General features: G+C 40.2%; 1 protein-coding gene and 1 long non-coding RNA gene across 3 annotated transcripts in view; one reads left to right on the forward strand and one right to left on the reverse strand.

The window, feature by feature from the left end:
* The window catches only part of LOC147324904 (cGMP-inhibited 3',5'-cyclic phosphodiesterase 3A-like), an 88,574-nt gene that overhangs the window by 69,239 nt on the left and 5,585 nt on the right, over window positions 1–13,750 (forward strand). Inside the window, exons 6-12 of one of the 2 annotated variants that reach the window (XM_086299070.1) lie at window positions 848–993; window positions 1,118–1,255; window positions 1,457–1,568; window positions 1,789–1,902; window positions 2,502–2,701; window positions 3,108–3,311; window positions 4,296–4,457. In XM_086299070.1, coding sequence (XP_086155196.1) covers window positions 848–993; window positions 1,118–1,255; window positions 1,457–1,568; window positions 1,789–1,902; window positions 2,502–2,701; window positions 3,108–3,311; window positions 4,296–4,457 — 1,076 coding nt within the window. Of the gene's footprint in view, window positions 1–844; window positions 994–1,117; window positions 1,256–1,456; window positions 1,569–1,788; window positions 1,903–2,501; window positions 2,702–3,107; window positions 3,312–4,295; window positions 4,458–13,750 lie in introns of both variants that reach the window. The other variant, XM_086299069.1, reaches the window with a different exon arrangement.
* LOC147324905 (uncharacterized) lies at window positions 4,516–13,451 on the reverse strand. Its single transcript, XR_015130239.1, has 5 exons — window positions 12,325–13,451; window positions 6,772–6,873; window positions 6,451–6,649; window positions 5,493–5,593; window positions 4,516–5,104 (listed from the first exon to the last, which is right to left on the reverse strand). It is a non-coding gene; the product is annotated as an uncharacterized LOC147324905 (long non-coding RNA).

The following is a 13,750-nucleotide window of genomic DNA, read 5'->3' on the forward strand; positions in this document are numbered from 1 at the left end:
CACATCAGAATTCCTCCTGCTGCTCGTATCAGCAGTCACATCATCATCAACGATGAGTGACCCGGTTCCACTGGCAGCTATAAATGCCCAAGCCATAACACTGCCTCCACCATGTTTGACAAATACCTCGGTTTGCTTCAAATCACGAGCTGTTTCTCTCGACCATATTTTTATCCTCCCATCATTAATCTTGGGTTCATCTGAAATTCTTGTTCTTGAGCATAACCAGTGGTTTTTACTTTGTTGTAAACCCTCTGTATTTATGAAGGCGTCTCTTGGTTGTAGACCTTGATTGTAGACGATGATACGCCTACCTCATTGAGAGTGCTCTCAACTCGGTTAAATGCTGTGAAATAGTTTTTTCTAACTATGGAAATAATTCTGTCATCGTGCATTTTTTGTCTTCTGTGGTCTTTCGGCTCTTTTGTTGTTGCTGAGCTGGTTCATTCTTGTTAAAAATGTACTACAATGTTGTTTATTCTACTGCTCCTAAAGTTTGTGAGCAGCACTCAACATGAGCACATATAAGTTTCTGTAGAAAGAACTAAGTGTGCTGCTTTATAAAGTAGCACCTCCAAGCAGACTCACTATTAAAACTTGCTTTCAGTCACGTGAGAGGCAGCAATCGGGGATCTTTGAGTGTTAATGAAGGCAGCAGTGACTTTCTATGGGACCTGCAGAAAATAACCTATTACAACAAGCCAGGATTAAAGGAAGTGGATATAGAGAAGACGTAAATCCACATACTCCAAGAAACCTAGTGATATGCATCAGTTTAAGAAGATTAACAGTGGATTTTCTCCCGAGGCCGCAGTGTGACATCTCTTTGTTTTTCTTACACCAGCAGAGGACCAAGTGGTTGTGTCATCAGACTATGACAGCACCCACGAAGCCAACCACAGTGACAGCAGTGATGTAGCACATACAGAGGACGATGCAGAAGAAGGAAAAAACTCCCAGAATGTCATCCTCCATGCACTAATACCTCCGGAGGTAAGGCGGGCCAAAGCAGCTGTCTCAGTCACATTAGTACTGCTAATAAAACAGGAACATGTACTCCTTATGTAATATTTTCCTTATTGTTTTCACGTCTTTTGACCATTTGTTACTCACGCAGGACAAACCAATCTTGGCACCAGAGCCTTTAATAATGGAGGGCCTGGAACCTCTGATGAGTCAGCTGAACAATTGGAACTTCCCCATCTTCACCTTGATAGAGAAGACCAATGGGAAATGTGGACGAATCCTCAGTCAGGTCCGCCAGAGTGTCAAAGTGACAAATTATTTTATATTACAAAACAGTAGCATACTTTACTATTTATAACACTGTCTTTTAATTTTTTTCATTACATTTTTCAGTTTTACACATTTATTGAACACTTTTGTTATATTTAATATATCTGGATCTGGTGATGTCCATGGGGTCTGATATATATATATATATTTTATCTTTCAGGTATCATATAGGCTCTTTGAGGACACTGGCCTGTTTCAGACTTTTAAGATCCCCGTAAAAGAATTCATGAACTACTTCCATGCCCTTGAGAATGGTTACAGAGACATACCATGTAAGCTCGAGCATCTTCCTGCTTTTGTTTTTCACTTTGCTTCAGATTACTCGTTGCAAGGATGAAAGCAGCCACTAGATGGAAATGTTGAGCAATCTATGCAGCATTAGTACTCTGCACTGCCTTGAAGTTTAATTGAACAGACATTAGCAGCCCAACACTGCACCCTGGTGGAGACGATCACACACACTGAGCAGACTTGTTATCTTCTCTAATCCAGATCACAACAGGGTCCATGCCACAGATGTGCTTCACGCAGTCTGGTACCTCACCACGCAGCCTGTGCCTGGCCTGCCCAGCCTCATGACTGACCACGGCTCTGCCAGTGACTCAGGTATGTCCATCAGTGCATGCATGCTGACAGCTGATGTCCTGACAGGTGTGTATGTGTATCCATCAGTCCATAAAAGTATGCAAAACTTGTTGTCAAGTTTTTAAATAAGAACAATATTTGCTCTACTGTACTTTTTTGCGCTTAAGATTTTCTATATGTAGGTCATTTTTTTTTTATCCTGAATTTTTTCACATCCCCTGCAGCCATCTCATTAATGTCAAAGTATCAAACCTGCAGGAGTGTGTGTTCTTATCCCACTCAAAGTTGGTCTTATCTTACTCAGGCTTTTGGCACTTGCATACCAAACACTATTTGAAGTCTAGAACAGCATGAAATTGCAGGCAGATTAGAGTTCCCTCTTACCCATATTTCCATAACCTCATTTGTATGCCTTACTTGGGCCATCCCTTTGATCCACATATAAGTGGATTTGAACGTTAAAGTATGTGTGTGTGCTTCTGTGTGTTGTGCTCCAGAGCACGTGCGTGCGCGTGTTTAGGTGTGTGCAGATGAAGGTACTGTACAGTTGTGTGTGTCTTGTGTAAATTCTGACACCTTTCTCTTCAGCCTCCTCACTTTGTCTTCTCCCCCGTGGCTAGACTCCGACAGTGGAATAACACACAGTCACATGGGCTTCCTGGTTTCAAAGACCTACACTGTGTCAGAAGATGGTTATGGCTGCCTGTCAGGCCTCATACCTGCTCTGGAGCTCATGGCTCTTTACGTGGCTGCCGCCATGCACGATTATGATCACCCAGGGCGGACAAACGCTTTCCTCGTGGCCACCAGCGCCCCACAGGTGCTCATGCTATTCAGCCTACAGCATGGTCAACAGTATGTGATTAAATAAAAGTTTGTTTACTTGATTTACTGTCACACCCTTGTTTTTCTTTTTCACCTGAATTATGATTTGATAGATTATTTGTCTATTTCACTGTCAGCCTGCTTCAAAAAACAAACAAATCAACAGTTAGAATACCTGTTTACAGGTTACCAGGTAGAAATGTTACTGTTTGGTCTAGTTCTACATTGTGTTATCAATAAAAAGAAATCATAGAAATTATTGTATTAAGTAAATTACCCAATTTTGAGCAATGATGACATAATGATACTGAAAGAGTAGCTTGCCTATCAGAGAGCAATAATGTAGGCTTTAATTTCCCTGTCAGTAGTGTCTAACAATTATGGTTTGTTTTGTTTGACAGGCGGTGCTCTACAACGACCGCTCAGTTTTGGAAAACCACCACGCTGCCGCAGCCTGGAACCTCTTCCTGTCACAGCCAGAGTACAACTTCCTGGTCAATCTGGACCATGTGGAGTTCAAACGCTTCCGTTTCCTGGTCATTGAGGCCATACTGGCCACTGATCTGAAGAAGCATTTTGACTTCCTAGCTGAGTTCAATGCCAAGGTATTCTAAAAACATCCCTGTTCAATGTTTCACATTCATTTGACAAATTAAAGAACTCTTCAGAGGTAGTTTATCCTTTTAAGCCAGTGTAAACCTTGAGTTGAGCATATCTGTTTTCAAATATAACATGAAAAGCTTACAATTGATTTTTTTTTTGGTTATTGTTAAAATTAAATAGCCAAGTAATAAATTGCTTGGAAAAGTTGGGGTCAAACATATTCTGTAGACATGCTTTCCTAACAGATCAGTTCTTTTAAAAACTGGGACAACGCTTCAGGAAAAGGAAGCTGTCAAGTGGTCTTCGAGGAGCAGATCTGTTTGTGCAATACATTGCAGTGCTCTCAATGTAAGTCAACAACACAAAGTACCCCATAGCCTTCAAGAACTCACTGGAGTGCAGACACAGTGTTGGCTTTCGATTTGAGGGTCCGCATTCCTCTCATTGTGAGTTCTACTACAGCGTTGCTGCTCGATGGCCAAGGCCTGTCAGCTAACATTGAGGTTGCTGGTTTGGCAGCAGAAGTAACAATAAGGTCTCTCAGAGTCCCTGCTCTGCTCTTCCTGGACGCGAATTAGCTTTGGGTGAAGTAGCCGTCAAGCTTTCCTGTTTCCTGAGCCTCTTTAGATCCGAAGCTCATTAAGCTTAACTAGAAATAATCGATTCATTCAAAAAGTGCTGAGATCAACTTTATATATGATTGAGTCCTGCTTTTCTTAGAAATATGTTCAAGCTCTGTATAGGTTAAAGCACCTTGAAGCATTGTTTATATAGTAAGTAGCTTTGACAACAAGAATTGGGTTATGTCAGTATTAGCTTAACTACATAATCCTAAGTCTTATATATGTTTGTTTCGTCCTCAGTCCAATGAACTGATGCTGTAAACTATAGCTTAACAGAAAACATTTCAGCAGAAGATTATAGCTGTGGTTACATAACATGTTTGAATATGCTAATGCTGTCATGGCTGTCTGTCAATCCCTCAGGTAGGTGATGATCCATCTACAGGTATCGACTGGTCTAACGAGAATGACAGGTTGCTAGTCTGCCAGATGTGCATCAAACTCGCTGATATAAATGGGCCTCTGAAGTGCAAGGAGCTACATCTGCAATGGACAGAGGGCATTGTCAATGAGTTCTATGAACAGGTGTGTGAACAATCTTTTATGGGACCTAAGAACTCAGCTAAGCTAAAGGTCAGGGTGCACCTGCACACCAACATGACACCACACAGTACAGTATAGTACTGTCGCATAACACTAATCATACCAGTGTCAGTGTAACTTTTTAGCCATGACCTTTTTAGTAATATTCGGGTGGTTTATGCATTAATATGTATTATTTGTATAATAACAATAATGTGTAAATAACTGATTATGATTTCATAGACTGAAATAACATTGCTGAAGCAATGCTAGCAACAATTTAGCTTTTATTTCTATGTAATTTACAGGATATACTTAGAGGTAGTAGAATTAGACTACCTCTAATGTCATGACATGCAACACATACAATAAGATTTGTTGTCTTTAACAAGAGAAAGTTGCATTTTACACATGCCCAATAAAGCTGTAAAAACAAAACAAAATAAAAAAGTAATAAAAAATGCAATACTATAGAAATCCAATCTATAAAGCAATGTACTTAAAAGATAAAAATAAAATAAAAAAGTGCTATTTCTGTGCAACTAGTGACTTAGAGCTATTGGAAAGATACTGGGAGGGGAAAACTGAGTTCATTTTTGGCTGTTGGATAGAAACGGTTCCCGGATCTGGAAATGCAGGTCTTTAAAGTCCTACAAACAGAGGAGAAACAGAGAAACAGAAACAGAGGAGATATTTTAAGCGAGAACTGAACTCTAACTAATCTTGAGTTGAAATGAATGGCTTGAATTCTGCAACAGCAAAGGTAGAGGGACGATGTGATGGGAAAGATTTTAAATTTGATTCTGGAGCCATTGATAATAATATGGGAGAAATATGCTCTCTCTTTCTAGTCCCTGTCAGTATTCTTACTGCAGCATTTTGGATCAAGTGAAGGGAGTTTTTAGGACAGCCTGATAAGAACGAATTACAGTCTACAAGTAATAGATGCATGAACTAGTTTTTCAGCTTCACTCTGAGAAAGGATGTTTCTAATTTTAGAGATATTGAAGAACATACAACGACTTCAAGATTGCTCACAGTGTTATTGGAGGCCAAGGTAATGGAGGATGGAGGCTCACTGGCTCACAGAAGGCAGGCAGAAAGATGATTGGACTACAGCAGTGATGTCAGCAATGAGTCTGACAACATGAGAAAGTGGAAATTATGCAAAAAATAAACCAGCAGTCAAACAGCCAGGAAAGCCGGCTGGATTAGCATACAGTAACATACTCTTTCTTCAAAAAGATTCCTTCTGATTTACAATTAAATAGCAATCTATTTCCAGGATAGCACTGTATCAAAGAACCATGAAAGAAAACATAACCCTGTTAGACAGAAAATAAATAAATACATGTAATATTTGTAAAAATTGGCCCTAAGAAAAGCACAGCATGTATGTTGTGTGTGACGTCTTCCCGGATATGAATGAATAACAGCTATAGCAAGGATTCCTAGTTGCCTTGGTAACCAACCCCAAGTGTCATACTGTACACTATAGACTAGAAAGCCTCTGTTCCCACAGAGCAGAAAGATTGTAACGCAAAACCAAATGAGTTTTATAAAATGACTGGATCTCAGACAGATCTTCAATTTGATGGAATTTATTAACAGTTGGACTCACATAAAAGAGGATACAACGAGGGGAGGAGGAGCTCTGAGATCCGGTTTTCCCTGTCATTACAGTAGCCTAAACAGAAGCGTTATATAATGACAGTGAGCAGATGCTGTCTAAATTAATACAAACTCATGGCTGGAAGAAAATTTCATTAACTGCCTCCTCATGTAGGCGCCTGAATTTTCATTTATCCCAACTTCCCTTTGATGACACTTTTGTGCTCTGTTTAGTTTGTAAAAGTTGAGGCGTTCCCCATGCAGTGGCACAGTATTTATAATACTGTAGATTTATATCTGTACATTGTGTAGAAGTCGTTCTTTGCTGTTCTTTGTTTCACATCTAGGGCCTTTGGTCCATCTCCTTTATGAACTTCAGTCTTACCTGGGGCATACACACCAATCTATTATATTGCCAGATGCTCTCCAAGAAGTCAGCTTTTGTTGTTAGTTTTGGCAAGCATCCATCCATCCATTTCTTTTGCTTATCTAACTCGGCTGTCCCAGGGGCCTGGAGCCTGTCCCAGCCGTCATAGGGGGAGAGGCAGGGTACATCCTGGACAGGTCCCCAGTCTATTGCAAGACTGTTACATAGAGACAGACAACCATTTACTCTCACATTTACACCTACAGGGGGGTTAGAAAGCACACACTAAAAGATACATATAAAGGTAGGAGAAGCTGACAGGAAACCAAGAGTATTTACCTGTGGCCTCTGCCAACTCCCTGAATACTTGTGACAACTTGTAATACTTCACCAGCGGATTGAGTAGACTGATAAAGAGCCATAACAGACAAGACTGGAGGCCTATAAGAAAAGAAAAAGTAAAAGAAAATGAAGTTGGGGAAAAAGTTAACAGAAGGAGCAGAAGGGAGAGAAAAATAGAGTAGAAGAGCAGGGCCCACGCCTATGAGGTGCCGTAAGGGACATTATTACTGAAACGCTCTCACACACACTACTGAAATTTTAGCTCTCACACACACTACTGAAACGCTCTCACACACACTACTGAAACGCTCTCACACACACTACTGAAACGCTCTCACACACACTACTGAAATGCTCTCACACACACTACTGAAATTTTAGCTCTCACACACACTACTGAAATTTTAGCTCTCACACACACTACTGAAATTTTAGCTCTCACACACACTACTGAAACGCTCTCACACACACTACTGAAACGCTCTCACACACACTACTGAAATTTTAGCTCTCACACACACTACTGAAACGCTCTCACACACACTACTGAAATTTTAGCTCTCACACACACTACTGAAACGCTCTCACACACACTACTGAAATGCTCTCACACACACTACTGAAATTTTAGCTCTCACACACACTACTGAAACGCTCTCACACACACTACTGAAACGCTCTCACACACACTACTGAAATTTTAGCTCTCACACACACTACTGAAACGCTCTCACACACACTACTGAAATTTTAGCTCTCACACACACTACTGAAACGCTCTCACACACACAACTGAAACGCTCTCACACACACTACTGAAACGCTCTCACACACTACTGAAATTTTAGCTCTCACACACACTACTGAAACGCTCTCACACACACTACTGAAATTTTAGCTCTCACACACACTACTGAAACGCTCTCACACACACTACTGAAATTTTAGCTCTCACACACTACTGAAATTTTAGCTCTCACACACACTACTGAAACGCTCTCACACACACTACTGAAATTTTAGCTCTCACACACACTACTGAAACGCTCTCACACACACAACTGAAACGCTCTCACACACACTACTGAAACGCTCTCACACACTACTGAAATTTTAGCTCTCACACACACTACTGAAACGCTCTCACACACACAACTGAAACGCTCTCACACACACTACTGAAATTTTAGCTCTCACACACACTACTGAAACGCTCTCACACACACTACTGAAAAACCAAGTCATTTCAGTTGAACAGGAAGGCATTTCAGTTGAACAGGAAGGCATTTCAGTTGAACAGGAAGGCATTTCAGTTAAACAGGAAGTTAATTCTTGACAAGGAAACTGAAGGAAAAAGTGTTAGATTTCAAACAAACCACTACACAGATGTCTACTCAGCAACCTGTTAGTTAGGGGTGGGTTTTTATAATCGATTTATTGATTAAAATCGATTCTGGCTTGGATAACGTGAAATCGATTCATTAAAATCCTGAATCGATTTTTTAATATAAATTTATTTTACCCGAAATGCCAGAATCTCTGGTGAAACCTCACAAAATTTCAACAACCACCAAACAGCTAAGACAGTAAATGAGAGCAGGTACATGGCTTCTGCACAAAGACGTAAACACACAGCGCGGACCCGCGGATCAGAATCAGTGAGATGTCGCCTTTCTCACCCGACAGCACGGACACGGTCGGGGCTGAAAGCCGACAGCTCGCTGACTCTGATCTGTCGGCAGGTCCGCGCTTTGTTTTCACGCCGTTTTTGCGCCGATTCTAAAGCTGTTAGTTTTATCTCTCTCCAAACAATATTGACTGAACCAGCAGCAAAAGAAGATCCAAACTGCGCTTCACATAAACATCGTCATGAATTCCCTCACTGTTTTGCTTCCACCACGATAAAATCGCACGTCATGCACAGCCCTCTCTCTCTCTTTCTCTCTCTCTGTACTTCAAGAACAGTTTCCCGTCTAAAAATCTGTTTTCTGTATTATTCGCTTGCTTGTTATGCACAAGTCTACTGTTGTTTACAGCGCAGTCGGCCGCTGTTTTTTTTTTTTTTTTTCATTTTACATACTTCCGAAAAGAAAACCTAATTTCTGCCGTTCAATACTGAATAAATTTAAACTTTTTAAAATTATGCAAAATGCAAAACGTTAGCCGTGTCTCTAATAAAACCGCTGTAACGTCAGAGGTAACGTTCATATGTTGATTAATGGTTTTCTTTCGTTTTTGATGTACTGCAGAATATTTTTTATAAAATCCCAGGCCAGGAAAATCACCTTCATGTTTTTATGTGTTTTATCTTCAGCTACTTTGACACAAAGGCATCTGCTGTGATGCTCACACCTTTGATAAAGTCTTGCGTGTGTCAGCTTCCTTTTTTTAAATACAAAAATATGTAAATGTACTGATCTGAATTATAATATTTCTGACTGTCAAAATTCCCCATAATCAAATCGAATTGAATTGAATCGAATCGTGGAACAAATCGATTCTGGACCTTAGTGAGACAGCTGCATTACTTAACAATATATTAGCCTCAGCATAAGTCAAAATTTAGAATAGCGGGAGACGTGCATTATCCTGGTTATTTTTTTGGCATATGTGCTTTTTGTCTTTTTTAGCAAAGAAAAATATCTTAAAATCATCAATAAAACCAGGGAGAGAAGGCTTAGCGTTCCTCCATTTAGCACAATGGATATGATATTTACTCAAAAGTATGATGATGTTAATAATGTCTGAGACATCCAATGCTAGATGATCCATATAAAAAAAATTATGATGTAATTCAAACAGTGGCACATCATTAATATTTAGGGAAATCCAATTTTTTAAGTTGCACCAAATACATTGTGTGATAGGGCATAGGAAAAAAAAGATGTTCTAGGGTTTCATTTTCATCAGTACAAAAAGAACACTGATCCACCTCAAAGCCAAATCTCTTTTTTTAGAAATTCTGCCACAGTATTAGTTTTGTTTAAAGTGTGTTTCTTTAACTTTAGGTAGAATAGGCTATTTCATAAATTTTTAGTATGCTTTATCCAGTGTATATGAAATAACTAAATTAGAACCATGCCATGTAACCATTCTGTTGTAACTATGAAATATTTTGTCTTTGAAGAAACTACTAACAAATTTCTTATTGCATTTTTATCAAACAGCTGACATTGCCCTAGCAATAAATTTGGGAGCACTGATGAGAAATTATTGTATATCATAAAAATTTTAATCAAATGAAGCAGAGGCAGTGGGACCAGTTCACAAAATTTGTTATATTCTCTTTGAGAACAGTTTAGACAATATTTTTCTGAAAAGTCTGTGTAACTTAGAATGACACCGTTATCATCCAACAAATCTGTTATGAATATAATATTTTTGTTCAAACCAGTCACTCTTGAAAATTGATTTTTGATTAAGTGTTATTACCCTATTATTCCATAAGGTTGAATTATGGGGAGAAGTTGTGGGTAAATCTCATTTTCCCAAAAATGCAACGTCTGTTTTATAAAGTTTGATATCTTTATGGGGATTTTATTTGCCGCAAAATCACATTTCGAATAAATTCTAATCCTGTATACTATTTTATTAAACAAGAATCATGGGATGTGGAGCTAAGTAAAGTCTGGCTGTGACAGACAAGATTTTAACCATTTAATTCTAAGGGTGCCAACCATAAATTCCAATTCTGGAGTTTTGATACCACCTTTATTGTATCCCTTCACAAGCTGAGATCTTTCTATGTAATGGGTTTTATTCCTCCACAAAAATTCGAACACATTTCTATTTATGGTTTTCATGGTATTTATCGTTTTTTTATTTTTATATCGTTTATGTGGCGCAAAAAAGGTTGGGGACTGCTGTACTAGCAGGTTGCTGAGTAGAAATCCTTGTAGTGTTTTGAAATATACCACTTTTTCCATCAGTTTCCTTGTCAGGAAACAACTTCCTGTTCAGCAGAAATGCCTCTGGTTTCAGTGGTGTGTGTGAGAGCGTTTCAGTAGTGTGTGTGAGAGCGTTTCAGTTGTGTGTGTGAGAGCGTTTCAGTAGTGTGCGTGAGAGCTAAAATTTCAGTAGTGTGTGTGAGAGCGTTTCAGTAGTGTGTGTGAGAGCGTTTCAGTAGTGTGTGTGAGAGCATTTCAGTTGTGTGTGTGAGAGCTAAAATTTCAGTAGTGTGTGTGAGAGCGTTTCAGTAGTGTGTGTGAGAGCGTTTCAGTAGTGTGTGTGAGAGCGTTTCAGTAGTGTGTGTGAGAGCTAAAATTTCAGTAGTGTGTGTGAGAGCATTTCAGTTGTGTGTGTGAGAGCTAAAATTTCAGTAGTGTGTGTGAGAGCGTTTCAGTAGTGTGTGTGAGAGCGTTTCAGTAGTGTGTGTGAGAGCATTTCAGTTGTGTGTGTGAGAGCTAAAATTTCAGTAGTGTGTGTGAGAGCGTTTCAGTAGTGTGTGTGAGAGCGTTTCAGTAGTGTGTGTGAGAGCGTTTCAGTTGTGTGTGTGAGAGCGTTTCAGTAGTGTGTGTGAGAGCGTTTCAGTTGTGTGTGTGAGAGCGTTTCAGTAGTGTGTGTGAGAGCTAAAATTTCAGTAGTGTGTGTGAGAGCGTTTTAGTAGTGTGTGTGAGAGCGTTTCAGTAGTGTGTGTGAGAGCGTTTCAGTAGTGTGTGTGAGAGCTAAAATTTCAGTAGTGTGTGTGAGAGCTAAAATTTCAGTAGTGTGTGTGAGAGCGTTTCAGTAGTGTGTGTGAGAGCGTTTCAGTAGTGTGTGTGAGAGTGTTTCAGTTGTGTGTGTGAGAGCGTTTTAGTAGTGTGTGTGAGAGCTAAAATTTCAGTAGTGTGTGTGAGAGCGTTTCAGTAGTGTGTGTGAGAGCGTTTCAGTAGTGTGTGTGAGAGCGTTTCAGTAGTGTGTGTGAGAGCGTTTCAGTTGTGTGTGTGAGAGCGTTTCAGTAGTGTGTGTGAGAGCTAAAATTTCAGTAGTGTGTGTGAGAGCGTTTCAGTAGTGTGTGTGAGAGCGTTTCAGTAGTGTGTGTGAGAGCTAAAATTTCAGTAGTGTGTGTGAGAGCGTTTCAGTAGTGTGTGTGAGAGCGTTTCAGTAGTGTGTGTGAGAGCTAAAATTTCAGTAGTGTGTGTGAGAGCGTTTCAGTTGTGTGTGTGAGAGCGTTTCAGTAGTGTGTGTGAGAGCTAAAATTTCAGTAGTGTGTGTGAGAGCGTTTCAGTAGTGTGTGTGAGAGCTAAAATTTCAGTAGTGTGTGTGAGAGCTAAAATTTCAGTAGTGTGTGTGAGAGCGTTTCAGTAGTGTGTGTGAGAGCGTTTTAGTAGTGTGTGTGAGAGCTAAAATTTCAGTAGTGTGTGTGAGAGCGTTTCAGTAGTGTGTGTGAGAGCGTTTCAGTAGTGTGTGTGAGAGCGTTTCAGTAGTGTGTGTGTGAGAGCTAAAATTTCAGTAGTGTGTGTGAGAGCTAAAATTTCAGTAGTGTGTGTGAGAGCGTTTCAGTAATAATGTCCCTTACGGCACCTCATACACGCCCCGCAAAGCAGCCGCCAGGAGCGAGCCAGTACACACCGGAGTATCCAGCCCCAGACACCGAGAACCAGCAATTCACTGGTGGGGGCACCAGCCACGGGCAGGGAGTGTGTCGCGGGTAAATAGGCCCCAAACCTGGTCGAGCTTGAGCTTTTCTCAGAGAGAGGGGGAGTTTAAAACTGACCTGACAAATAGACATAGACAAACAGGCACACACTGACACACATCCTGCTTTAAAAACACTTGAGTGTTTGAGCCCGTTTGAGCCTGGTGGTTGACTCTGTTGGCTCACAGCAAGAAAGTCCTGGGTTTTAATCTACCGTCTGGGCCTTTCTGTGTGGAGTTTTGCATGTTCAGGATCTCTCCAGGTACTCCAGCTTCCTTCCACAGTGCAAAGACATGCAGTTAGTGGGGTCAGGTTAATTAGTGATTCTAAATTGGCTGTAGATGTGAGCTTAATGGTTGTCTCTCTCTCTCTGTTAGCCGTGCAACAGCTTAGCAACTATGTCCAGGGTGTAACCCTCTACCTCTCGCTCTGTGACAGCTGGAAAGTATTGAGATGTATTGTTTTGCTGGTTATTTTCTCTTTCTTTCTTTTCTTTTATGGAGTTGAAATTTCAGGTGAAACCAAAAACTGATCTGACGTGAATTGCAGCTGTGCTAGCATCACCGCATACAAAACAACTAAAAGGACAGTGCTGCTAGACGTGGTGATGAACGCAAATATCCTGTAGAGCTTTTGCTCTATGTGCCTCTCCTCCCAAAAAATTCAGAGGCACATAATGCCCAGGGTGTGTCGTCACCTAGTAACCGTAGTCAAGATAAGGGCTTGAGCATATTCTTCTTGACCCAGAAGCAATTAGCTGAGGTGTGTGCCAAGCCTAAATACTGTAACAAAAATTCACTGTGGGTGGGTTTAGACTAAAGGCAAAAACAGATTCTGTTTGGTACTGCAGGACCAAAAAAAAATAGGCCATGATTACATATGATATTATTACAATGACAACGAAGCCAAGCATACATAAGGCCTACAGCATATATGAATCATTAGTTGTTGTTTTTTAAACAAAGCTATAAGATACCCCAGCTGTCTCCACTGTTCTTCTCTTATATGTAGATACAATGTAAAATTAAAATGTACAATATGTGACTGAAAAGATACAATAGTCCTGTCATGGAGTTATGACAGCTCCTTACACAATAGCAGCTCTCAGAAGGAGCACTTCCATTACTTTCTCAATATGTCAGAGGGATTAAATGAAGGAGGAATTAAGGGGAGCAAAAAATCAATCATGCCTGAAATCCAGAAGTCTACGTACAGGAAAAAAATACAGAAGAGGGCGACTATGTTTCAGTATTAGTACTTGCTCTTCTTTGATTGGCATATGACCTGGACAAAAACAAATGATATGAATCTTAAGCAGCCGGCCTTCGCAGTCATTGAGGCGACTTATGTTGTGATTTG

Source organism: Aulonocara sp. 'chitande type north' Nkhata Bay, linkage group LG7, assembly GCF_057382095.1.
Source record: "Aulonocara sp. 'chitande type north' Nkhata Bay isolate Kocher_YH1m ecotype deep benthic linkage group LG7, A_spYH_male_GT1.1, whole genome shotgun sequence".
Classification (NCBI taxonomy): Eukaryota; Metazoa; Chordata; class Actinopteri; order Cichliformes; family Cichlidae; genus Aulonocara; species Aulonocara sp. 'chitande type north' Nkhata Bay.